This window comes from Cydia strobilella, chromosome 12 (genome assembly GCF_947568885.1).
Source record: "Cydia strobilella chromosome 12, ilCydStro3.1, whole genome shotgun sequence".
Lineage (NCBI taxonomy): Eukaryota > Metazoa > Arthropoda > Insecta > Lepidoptera > Tortricidae > Cydia > Cydia strobilella.
Genome location: NC_086052.1, coordinates 16456224 through 16469051, shown reverse-complemented (window position 1 = coordinate 16469051; position 12828 = coordinate 16456224). Strand labels below are relative to the sequence as shown.

At 36.4% G+C, this 12828-nt stretch overlaps 1 protein-coding gene across 3 annotated transcripts in view; it reads right to left on the bottom strand.

Annotated features, from left to right (window-relative positions):
• Positions 1 to 12828, bottom strand: part of LOC134746301 (6-phosphofructo-2-kinase/fructose-2,6-bisphosphatase) — a 70320-nt gene that overhangs the window by 12849 nt on the left and 44643 nt on the right. For all 3 annotated transcript variants that reach the window (XM_063680677.1, XM_063680678.1, XM_063680679.1), the window contains exon 8: positions 11582 to 11816. In XM_063680677.1, the coding sequence (XP_063536747.1) occupies positions 11582 to 11816 (235 nt within the window). The remainder of the gene's footprint in view (positions 1 to 11581; positions 11817 to 12828) is intronic.

Sequence of the window (12828 nt, the reverse complement as noted above, 5' to 3'; positions counted from 1 at the left end):
AAGTATAAAGTTCATGGCCTTCACTAAATTAAAAAGCTACATTGTACGAAAGTAGGCTTGTTCGAGCTGCTGAGGTGAAAAATAAATATTATAGGACATTTTTACGCAAATTGACTAAGCCCCGCGGTAAGCTCAAGAAGGCTTGTGTTGTGGGTACTCAGACAACGATATATATAATACTTATACAAATACTTAAATACATAGAAAACAACCATGACTCGAAAACAAATATCTGTGTCATCACACAAATAAATGCCCTTACCGGGATTCGAACCCGGGACCATCGGTTTCATTGGCAGGGTCACTACCCACTAGGCCAGACCGCTCGTCAAAATCACAATCATCATATACACAATCAAAGATCCATCGAAAGATAAATTTATACTTCGAAAAAAAAAAATCGGCCAAGTGCGAGTCGGACTCGCGCACGAAGAGTTCCGTATCCGTACCATTACGCAAAAAACGGCAAAAATATCACGTTTATTTATTTATTCAAACAAAACTTATACAGTCTGACAGTATACACCAAATCACTGTACAATCTAGAGAGCTTTCAACTTATTAGCTAAGGTACACAACACGTTACAATAACAATTTTATAAAATACCACTACCATCCATCGCCGCGCAATACTTCAGACAGATATTACATACACTTACCCATCGACTTGCAAACAAATCACTTTCAGGAGCCCATGACAGAAGCGCGTTCAGAAATTTTAGAGCGCGAATGAGAGGAAATTTTTGGTGTGCTACAGTGCGCGTTGCTGGGACTGCAAGAAGGTTATGGTGTCTGGGCCTAAATTCCTGCTTGGATAGGAAAGGTACAGACAGCCTCACTATCTGTGACACTAGGTCGGGGCAGTCGAAATCTCCGCGCAAAGTTCTACAAGCCACTATCAGAAGATTATAGCAAAGATACATATAACTCCGTAATAGATGGATACAGTCTAAGGAAAAATGTACCTCGTAAATCAAGAAAATTTGATTCTCGTTCAGAGGGCGCTACTAGCTTTGGTCTACTGTCGTATAGATGGCGTTGACAGTTTCGTGTTTCGTTTGTTATTTAACAATTTTAACGCATATCAGTGAAAGAACATGGGTCAAAATCATAAAAATAATAAATGCAAATAAAAAAAATCATTTATCCATATTTAAATACATTTTATCGTATTTTTATAAATATTTATTTTTAGTTTTAAAGTGTGTCGACAGATGGCAGAGAATTTACTGGGGTTACAAAATTTACTATGACAGTACCGCTCTAGTATAAGTTACTCTATGATTATAGTTACGCCTCACTTGCAGGGAGTTGAAACCCAGGGATCCTAACAAAAATTTTGTAGGGTATAAAAATGGATAGTACTTGTAAACATTCTTGTACAGGAACCTTAGGAATGCCTTCTGTACCTTTTCTAGTAGCAAGGCATACGTACTCTCAGCGGGACTCCACACTATGCTGGCGGCTTCAAGCTTACTCCGAACAAGGGCTGTATGAAGTAATTTAATTGCCTTTGGGTTGTTAAAGTCGCGAGCATTCCTGGTGATGAATCCCAGGCTTTTAAAACAATCGGTAGCCAGAGCCTCAATGATCGCGAAAAGTAAGCCTGGCATCAAAAATAACACCGAGGTCTTTTATTGTAGTTACGCGAGTTATTACTTCAGATCCAAGTAACTACTGGGCGTGAAGTGGTTTCAATGAGCGAGTATAGGACAAAACACAGCATTTGGAAACATTAAAAAAACAGCTTGTATACTGTGCTCCAATTAAATACAGCCTCTATGTCCGCCTGCATTGCCTCGCAATCTGCCACTCCTTCTATACCGCAGATAAGCTTTATACAGCAGATACTAATGCTTATCCGCATAAAGAAGACATCTTGCGTGTTTCATCACTAGTTCAAGATCATTAATCATGACTCCAAATAAAAGTGGGCCAAGAATGGAGTCTTGACTAACGCCTGATCTTGTTGGATAGATGGAAGATACGAAACATCCGTGCTTTACAAATTGTTGCCTATTATGCATATAGCTAGCAAACAATACGATATGATTTATTGTATGATAGCCCCACTTAAATATTTATTTTATTCTGTTTTTAGTATTTGTTGTTACTATAACACAACAGAAATACGTCTGAAAATTTCAACTGTCATGGTTCACGAAATAAAGCCTAGTGACAGACAGACGGGACCCTACGTTTTTACCCTTCGGGTACGGAATCCTAAAAAAGCTGAAGCCTTTTAGAAAGCTGTTGTAGATGGCGTTACATTATGCGATAACTCTGGTTGTCAGTTGGAAAGTCGATCTGGGATACTAGAAAGCATACAACCAAAGATAGATATAACTCCGTAATAGATGGATACAGTCTAAGGAAAAAACGTGCCTCGAAAATAAAGAAAATTTGATTCTCGTTCAGAGGGCGCTACTAGTTTTGGCCTACAGTCGTATAGATGGCGTTGACGGTTTCGTTTGTTATTTAACAATTTTAAAGCATATCAGTGAAAGAACATGGGTCAAAATCATCAAAATAATTAATGCAAATAAAAAAATCATTTATCTATATTTAAATACGTTTTATCGTATTTTTACAAATCTTCAATTTTAGTTTTAAAGTGTGTCGACAGATGGCAGTGAATTTACTGGGGTTACAAAATTTACTATGACAGTACCGCTCTAGTATAAGTTACTCTATGATTATAGTTACGCCTCACTTGCAGGGAGTTGAAACCCAGGGATCCTAACAAAAATTTTGTAGGGTATGAAAATGGATAGTACTTGTAAACATTCTTGTACAGGAACCTTAGGAATGCCTTCTGTACCTTTTCTAGTAGCAAGGCATACATAATCTCAGCGGGACTCCACACTATGCTGGCGCCTTCAAGCTTACTCCGAATAATAGACCTGTACCAATAACTTCTGAGGTTATAAGAATATTAATGTTGCTTATTTTTTATATATAGTTTCCAGACCATATACTAAACCTAAAAATAATATTTTGTGTCATCCTAGGTATTTGCTTAGGTAGAAATTTAGGTATTTCTTTTTTCAATCAGCATTCTGTAAAAAAAATATTCGAGACGAAATTCTTTGTTTCCCTGTAAAGGCAAAGTGGCTTCCGACGTACACACGCATTTTGTGTCATTTTCATCCACGGGTATAATGGCATTTAATAAATACCTAATATTGATCCTAAAACGCCTAAAAAAATATTAGAGTCGGTAAGTGAAGTGTTGTACTTTACAGAACATTGTTATATGTTATTCAAACAAATCTGTGTCAAATTCATCCACCGCTTTTATTTAAAAAAAAAAAAATTCTAATTAACACCCTGTATCTGCCACAAAAAAAAATTCATATTATTAAGTTTACGTCTATAATATTATAATACCACATTGAGACATCATTCATAATTTGGGTCATTTTGATCCACGGTTTTTTTTCTATCTGGCAAAATAAAACTCAATTGAGCAAGAAGGGCGTGCGCGGGGAAGGGTACCTACGCGGGTGGGGTGCTTATTATACTTGCCGCAATATCAGCTGGCGACTGAGATCTTAATACTATCTCCTTTACCCTTGTTAAGTTAAGACCAACCAAGAGATGGCATTATGAGCTGTCTCGCCACTTAGTTTTGCGATACAGTGTATTTATTTCATTCGGAGGCATAATTACATTGTCTTATCAATCTTACCGTAGTAGGTATATAAATATAATTAAAAATAAACTGTAGGCTGCACTCCTCATACTGACCAACATTTGTGACGTTCCTAATCAAAAGGTACCACTTTCTCTGACAGGTTATTTGTATAAAGATATAATCAAATTTCGTCTTTATGGTAAACGACAAAGTGGTACCTACCTTTTGATTGAGAATGTCACATCAGCGACTTAAAAATTACTTTTGTTTCGATTTTTAGTAGACTTTTTAAGTTTATTTTAAGACTCAATTTATTGTGATTTTTGTTATGTTTAAGCGTGGCAAGCAACATTAATTACATTGATGATGATGTTCATTAAATACAATATTTTTTCATACTATACTGAACTGTCACCCTATACGTGAGAATGAACAGCGCCCTCTTGACAATGATCATATATTACTGGTCAGGCTTTAATATGTGTCATAATTTAGTAAAGTCCCCTTTGTGGATTCTAAGTTTCCGAGTTACAGCAGTTTAGTGAAAGCGTTTTTTTTTTTAAATATAAATTAAGGGTTGAATAAAGAGGAAAGAAAATTTGATTATTTTTGCGCTACGACGCACGGTTTAGGAGATACAGCCCTATAAAGTTTTTTTATTGTTTTTTTCTTTTTTACATTGTGTTTTTTGTATATTACTTTGAGGTTTCATAAAGGGGAACGAAAATTTAATTATTTTTGCGCTACGACGCATGGTTTAGGAGATCAAGCCCTATAAAAAAAAACTTTTTTTTTTGTATAAATTAATGGTTACATAAAGGGGACCGAAAAGTTGATTATTTTTGCGCTACGACGCACGGTTTAGGAGATACAGCCCTATATAGATTTTTTTCTTTTTCTTTTTTACGTTTTTAAATCTTAATTAAGGGCTTCTTAAGGGGAACGAAAATTTGATTATTTTTCGCTACCATGCACGGTTTAGGAGATACATCCCTAAAGTTTTTTTTTCTTTTTTTTGTCATTGCGTTTTTTGTTATTACTTTGGGGTTTCATAAAAGGGAACGAAAATTTTATTATTTTTGCGCTACGACGCACGGTTTAGGAGATACAGCCCTAAAATGATTTTTTTCTCTTTTTCTTTTTTGCGTTTTTAAATCATAATTAGGGGCTTCTTAAAGGGGAACGGATATTGATTATTTTTGCGCTACGATGCACGGTTTAGGAGATACAGCCCTATAAAGTTTTTTGTTATTATTTTTTTCTTTCTTTTTCTTGTGTTTTTGTATATTATTTTGGGGCTTCATAAAGGGGAACGAAAATTTTATTATTTTTGCGCTACGCATGGTTTAGGAGATACAGCCCTATAAAGATTTTTTTTTAAATTTTGCGTTTTTTTAAATATAAATTATGAGTTGCATAAAGGGGAACGAAAATTTTATTGTTTTTGCGGTACCACGCACGGTTTAGGAGATACAGCTCTATAAAGTTTTTTTTCCTGGTTTTTTTTTGTTTTTTTTTAAGTATTAATTACGGGTTTCTTAAAGGGGTTTTTTAAATTATTTTTGCGCTACGACGCATGGTTTAAGAGATACAGCCCTATAATGATTTTTTTTTTAATTTTGCGTTTTTTTTTTAAATATAAATTATGGGTTGCATAAAGGGGAACGAAAATTTTATTATTTTTGCGCTACGACGCATGGTTTAGGAGATACAGCCCTATAAAGATTTTTTTATTGTTTTTTTTCTATTTTTCTTTTTTACATTGTGTTTTTTGTATATTACTTTGGGGTTTCATAAAGGGGAACGAAAATTTTATTATTTTTGCGCTACGACACATGGTTTAGGAGATACAGCCCTATAAAGATTTTTTTTTTATTTTGCGTTTTTTTAAATATAAATTATGGGTTGCATAAAGGGGAACGAAAATTTTATTGTTTTTGCGGTACCACGCACGGTTTAGGAGATACAGCTCTATAAAGTTTTTTTTTCCTGGTTTTTTTTTTGTTTTTTTTTTAAGTATTAATTACGGGTTTCTTAAAGGGGTTTTTTAAATTATTTTTGCGCTACGACGCATGGTTTAAGAGATACAGCCCTATAATAATTTTTTTTTTAAATATAAATTATGGGTTGCATAAAGGGGAACGAAAATTTTATTATTTTTGCGCTACGACGCATGGTTTAGGAGATACAGCCCTATAAAGATTTTTTTTTTAAATTTTGCGTTTTTTTAAATATAAATTATGAGTTGCATAAAGGGGAACGAAAATTTTATTGTTTTTGCGGTACCACGCACGGTTTAGGAGATACAGCTCTATAAAGTTTTTTTTCCTGGTTTTTTTTTGTTTTTTTTAAAGTATTAATTACGGGTTTCTTAAAGGGGTTTTTTAAATTATTTTTGCGCTACGACGCATGGTTTAAGAGATACAGCCCTATAATGATTTTTTTTTTAATTTTGCGTTTTTTTTTTAATATAAATTATGGGTTGCATAAAGGGGAACGAAAATTTTATTATTTTTGCGCTACGACGCATGGTTTAGGAGATACAGCCCTATAAAGATTTTTTTATTGTTTTTTTTTCTATTTTTCTTTTTTACATTGTGTTTTTTGTATATTACTTTGGGGTTTCATAAAGGGGAACGAAAATTTTATTATTTTTGCGCTACGACACATGGTTTAGGAGATACAGCCCTATAAAGATTTTTTTTTAAATTTTGCGTTTTTTTAAATATAAATTATGGGTTGCATAAAGGGGAACGAAAATTTTATTGTTTTTGCGGTACCACGCACGGTTTAGGAGATACAGCTCTATAAAGTTTTTTTTCCTGGTTTTTTTTTGTTTTTTTTTAAGTATTAATTACGGGTTTCTTAAAGGGGTTTTTTAAATTATTTTTGCGCTACGACGCATGGTTTAAGAGATACAGCCCTATAATGATTTTTTTTTTTAATTTTGCGTTTTTTTTTAAATATAAATTATGGGTTGCATAAAGGGGAACGAAAATTTTATTATTTTTGCGCTACGACGCATGGTTTAGGAGATACAGCCCTATAAAGATTGTTTTTTTTAAATTTTGCGTTTTTTTTAAATATAAATTATGGGTTGCATAAAGGGGAACGAAAATTTTATTGTTTTTGCGGTACCACGCACGGTTTAGGAGATACAGCTCTATAAAGTTTTTTTTCCTGTTTTTTTTTGTTTTTTTTTTAAGTATTAATTACGGGTTTCTTAAAGGGGTTTTTTTAAATTATTTTTGCACTACGACGCATGGTTTAAGAGATAATGATATGTTTTTTTTTTAATTTTGCGTTTTTTTTTAAATATAAATTATGGGTTGCATAAAGGGGAACGAAAATTTTATTATTTTTGCGCCACCACGCACGGTTTAGGAGATATTATATCTATATATATAGCTATAATAGCTCTATAAAGTTTTTTTTCCTGGTTTTTTTTTTTAAGTTTTAATTAAGGGTTTCTTAAAGGGGAACGAAAATTTGATTATTTTTGTGCTACGATGCACGGTTTAGGAGATGCAGCCCTATAAAGATTTTTTTGTTGTTTTTTTTTCATTGTGTTTTTTGTATATTATTTAGGGGTTCCGTAAAGGGGAACGAAAATTTTGTTCTTTTTGCGCTACCACGCACGGTTTAGGAGATATAGCTCTATAAAGATTTTTTCCTGTTTTTTTTTTGTTTTTTTTTAAGTATTAATTACGGGATCCTTAAAGGGGAACGAAAAATTGATTATTTTTGCGCTACGATGCACGATTTAGGAGATGCAGCCCTATAAAGATTTTTTTTTTGTTTTTTTTTTCATTGTGTTTTTTGTATATTAGTTTGGGGTTCCACAAAGGGGAACGAAAATTTGATTATTTTTGCGCTACGACGGTTTAGGAGATACAGCCCTATAAAGTTTTTTTGTTTTTTTTTTCATTGTGTTTTTTGTATATTACTTTGGGGTTCCGTAAAGGGGAACGAAAATTTTATTATTTTTGCGCTACGACGCACGGTTTAGGAGATACAGCCCTAAAATGATTTTTTTTCCTCTTTTTCTTTTTTGCGTTTTTCAATCTTAATTAGGGGTTTCTTAAAGGGATTTTTTTTAATTATTTTTGCGCTACGATGCACGGTGTAGGAGATACAGCCCTATAAAGTTTTTTTGTTATTTTTTTTCTTTTTTTTCATTGTGTTTTTAGTATATTACTTTGGGGCTTCATAAAGGGGAACGAAATTTTTATTATTTTTGCGCCACCACGCACGGTTTAGGAGATATTATATCTATATATATAGCTATAATAGCTCTATAAAGTTTTTTCCTGGTTTTTTTTTAAAGTTTTAATTAAGGGTTTCTTAAGGGGAGCGAAAATTTGATTATTTTTGCGCTACGATGCACGATATAGGAGATACAGCTAATACAGCCCTATAAAGATTTTGTTTCTTTTTTTTTCATTGTATTTTCATGTATGTCTTTTGGGTTACATAAAGGGGAACGAAAATTTTATTATTTTTGCGCAACGACGCATGGTTTAGGAGATACAGTCCTATATATTTTTTTACAATGCATGTGCTCGAAAAGTGCGTTTCCTACAGAGCCATATCGTGCGGAAAGTACTGCTTTTCCGCACTAGTGCTTTTTGTTTTTACAGTACATATGGTGCTACTTTCTCGCACTAGTGCGGAAAAGAGCACTTACCGTGCATATGTCGAAAGTTTAAAGGGCCATATGTACTGTAAAACGTACGATACACGTGCGAATAAGTAATTCGCAACTCGTGTCGATTTAAAACACTCCTTTTAATAATTAAACTTATTTGCCATGACATGTTTTTTTATTTACTCGCACAATGCATAGTAAAACATTGTATGATACACGTGCGTAAAGATGACTTCCGCACTTGTTGCATAAATAGCAATTTTTTTTATCAAAGAATGAAAGAAAGTCATCGTATTAATAACCAAATTTTACTTTAGTGGTACCTTTTCCCTATCACTGTCACAAATGTATGTGGCGTTCACGTAAACGCGATATTTTTAAGATTTCCCTGCGCAATGTTGCCAGCTCGCTCGCAAATCAAACATGTACTTACAGTTCTTTTGCATAATGGTGACATTGTACAATATCTATGAGTTTTAAATAGGTAAAAGATAATTCGACGCATTCTTTGCTTGCTTGTTGCTTGTTGTTGTGTTGTTTGCGTAACTTCTTTGAATAAGTTGCGTTAATTTGGCGCACAGGCGAAGTAAACATGCGTTGCGTACGGCAAGGTCACGCCGCGGCCCCACCCTGCACGGCCTCCGTTGCCCATTCAGACCGCCCGCTAGCTTCGTTTGAACGCAAATAATATTTTTGTAATATTTGTTTATGCAGTGGATGCAAGTGACACAAATTCATACATCTTATTTATCTTGCATTTCAAATTAATAAGATGTAAACTCTAATATCTTTAATATTCTTTTGTAACGGTGACTGCCTGTTACAACAAAATCATCAAATATCTTATGAAGCTATGCCTTAATAAGACACAAAATCATTTAATGGACCTATTTAAACGATTAAATTCGACCTAAGTAATTTTTTTTAACTCTAATTTTTTTTTGTGTCATTTAGAATATTATGACATAGTATCAGATTGCAGTGGACGTAATTGACACAAACTATGTTTTCACACTAAAAACACTATCCTAAATGCAACACAGTTACATGTGTTCTCTCGAATATTTTTTTCTCCAAGATAATTCAAAATAAAAAATAATTACCACAAAATAACAAATTACTAGAAAAGCAAATTATATATATGACACAAAACAAAATGTAAGATTTACATCTTAACAAAGTATTCATAAGCGAAAACAGAATTGACTTTAATATTTTTATAACCTAGGGGTCAAAATATAGCCAGCGGTACAGGTCTATAAGGGCTGTATAAAGTAATTTAATTGCCTTTGGGTTGTTAAAGTCGCGAGCATTCCTGGTGATGAATCCCAGAGTTTTAAAACAATCGGTAGCCAGAGTCTCAATGATCGCGAAAAGTAAGTCTGGCATCAAAAATAACACCGAGGTCTTTTATTGTAGTTACGCGAGTTATTACTTCAGATCCAAGTAAATACTGGGCGTGAAGTGGTTTCAATGAGCGAGTATAGGACAAAACACAGCATTTGGAAACATTAAAAAACAGCTTGTATAGGTATACTGTGCTCCAATTAAATACAGCCTCTATGTCCGCCTGCATTGCCTCGCAATCTGCCACTTCTTCTATACCGCAGATACTAATGCTTATCCGCATAAAGAAGACATCTTGCGTGTTTCATCACTAGTTCAAGATCATTAATCATGACTCCAAATAAAAGTGGGCCAAGAATGGAGCCTTGACTAACGCCTGATCTTGTTGGATAGATGGAAGATACGAAACATCCGTGCTTTACAAATTGTTGCCTATTATGCATATAGCTAGCAAACAATATGATATGATTTATTGTATGATAGCCCCACTTAAATATTTATTTTATTCTGTTTTTAGTATTTGTTGTTACTATAACACAACAGAAATACGTCATCTGTGAAAATTTCAACTGTCATGGTTCACGAATTAAAGCCTAGTGACAGACAGACGGGACCCTACGTTTTTACCCTTTGGGTACGGAATCAGGGGGGTGTCACTGCGCAGTTTAGGTATATTTGGCCGGCGCACCGCCGGGGAACGGGGAAGGTGTATGGCAGTGGGCTGCCGCTCGGCTCGCACGAGTCGTGTCACGTGGCGCTCGCGCAAAATTGAAAATACGCAATGGCTTCGAAACCTAAATCGCGATCTTAACTGTATAAAAGATAGTGTTCTGTTTACGGATGTCTGAATAAACGAAAGAACAAGGAAGCAGAAAAAACATATTTTTTAAATTCCGGACTATATATTCCGGCTAAAAATTGTATGTTCACAGAATCAACGTTTGTAATTCCTACATATTTATCTTAAAAATAATAAATCAGTAGGTATAGGTACAAAAACTTGTCAAGTGACAACCCCGTCCCGACACTCGCAGCTCGGTCATAAAACTGCGGCGCGCAAAGATAATTCACGGTTCGTGCGCGGTTATAAGTTTCAATTCTGCTTGCAAGCGGCGAGTGTAGGTATAATTTTATACCTAAAACTGGATTTTGTGAAGGAGTGAATTTTCTGTACGGTAGTACTATTAGTTATTCTGTGACGGAATCCTAAAAAAGCTGAAGCCTTTTAGAAAGCTGTTGTAGATGGCGTTACATTATGCGATAACTCTGGCTGTCAGTTGGAAAGTCGATCCGGGATACTAGAAAGCAAACAACGTATGGAAACCGCCGGACGGAAGCCGTGGCTCCGGGCGCGGGCGCGGGCGCCCTGTACACTGTTGGCGGCGTGACAGCGTCCGGCGTGAGCATGAGCATAGAGTAACTTATACTAGAGCGGTACTGTCATACTAAATTTTGTAACCCCAGTAAATTCACTGCCATCTGTCGACACACTTTAAAACTAAAAATGAAGATTTATAAAAATACGATAGAATGTATTTAAATATAGATAAATTATTTTTTTTATTTGCATTAATTATTTTTATGATTTTGACCCATGTTCTTTCACTGATATGCGTTAAAATTGTTAAATAACAAACGAAACCGTCAACGCCATCTATACGACTGTAGGCCAAAACTAGTAGCGCCCTCTGAACGAGAATCAAATTTTCTTGATTTTCGAGGCACGTTTTTTCCTTAGACTGTATCCATCTATTACGGAGTTATATCTATCTTTGGCATGAGTGAGCCGCGAGCGGGCGGGTGAGCCGGAGCGAGGCCGGAGGGGTCGCTGAGGATAGGAAGGCGTGGCGCGAGCTTGTGAAGGCCCTTGCACCTCTGGGGTGCCATAGGACAACAACAAACAACGTAGAACGGGTGCTTTTATAAAACCATATATTAGGAGAACCTACCAGCAGACTTGTCAAGGAAGTACGCCAGTAGACACCGCATGACCGCCTGGTGTGACACCACCAGCACGTTCCCCTGTCTCTCCAGCTCCATGATAACAGGTTCGAGTCTCGCTACTAAGTCTTCGTAGCTTTCTCCCCGGGGGTATCTGTATGCGAACTTGTTCGCGTCCCGCGCGTTGAAGTCTGAAGGGTACTTTTCTTGGATCTCGGCGTAGGTCATCTCTTCGCAGATGCCCTGGGGGATAAATGGATAATAAATAAGACTATTTACGGAATAATAACGTGATCCGTGCAGGGAATGGATGACCAACAAATTGGGATCCAAATTTTTCTAGCTGTACGTAAAAGTTAAGAAATAGTTCTTAATTGTAAAAGGTACAGGTTATTAACAATATCAGGATTAATTTTCGGCGATGTAATTTTTTCGGGTCGTTTTGGTGGCAAACAAATGCACATTGTGTTACATTATACATAACTTTAGGGAACAGAACAACTTCTATTTTTCTACGTGCGTAATGTGTATTGTATGACCCGTATTTCTATAGGACGCGTCTCGTAAAGTCGTCTACACACGCAGGCTAGGGATGACCTGGTCGATGCATGACTATACACTTACAGCATCTATCTCGTTGAGCGCCTTCCACCGCTCCTGCGGCGCCTTGACGTCCTTAACCGTCTGTATGGCGCGTCGCATCCACGTCCACACACGCAGGCTAGGGATGACCTGGTCGATGCATGACTATACACTTACAGCATCTATCTCGTTGAGCGCCTTCCACCGCTCCTGCGGCGCCTTGACGTCCTTAACCGTCTGTATGGCGCGTCGCATCCACGTCCACACACGCAGGCTAGGGATGACCTGGTCGATGCATGACTATACACTTACAGCATCTATCTCGTTGAGCGCCTTCCACCGCTCCTGCGGCGCCTTGACGTCCTTAACCGTCTGTATGGCGCGTCGCATCCACGTCCACACACGCAGGCTAGGGATGACCTGGTCGATGCATGACTATACACTTACAGCATCTATCTCGTTGAGCGCCTTCCACCGCTCCTGCGGCGCCTTGACGTCCTTAACCGTCTGTATGGCGCGTCGCATCCACGTCCACACACGCAGGCTAGGGATGACCTGGTCGATGCATGACTATACACTTACAGCATCTATCTCGTTGAGCGCCTTCCACCGCTCCTGCGGCGCCTTGACGTCCTTAACCGTCTGTATGGCGCGTCGCATCCACGTCCACACA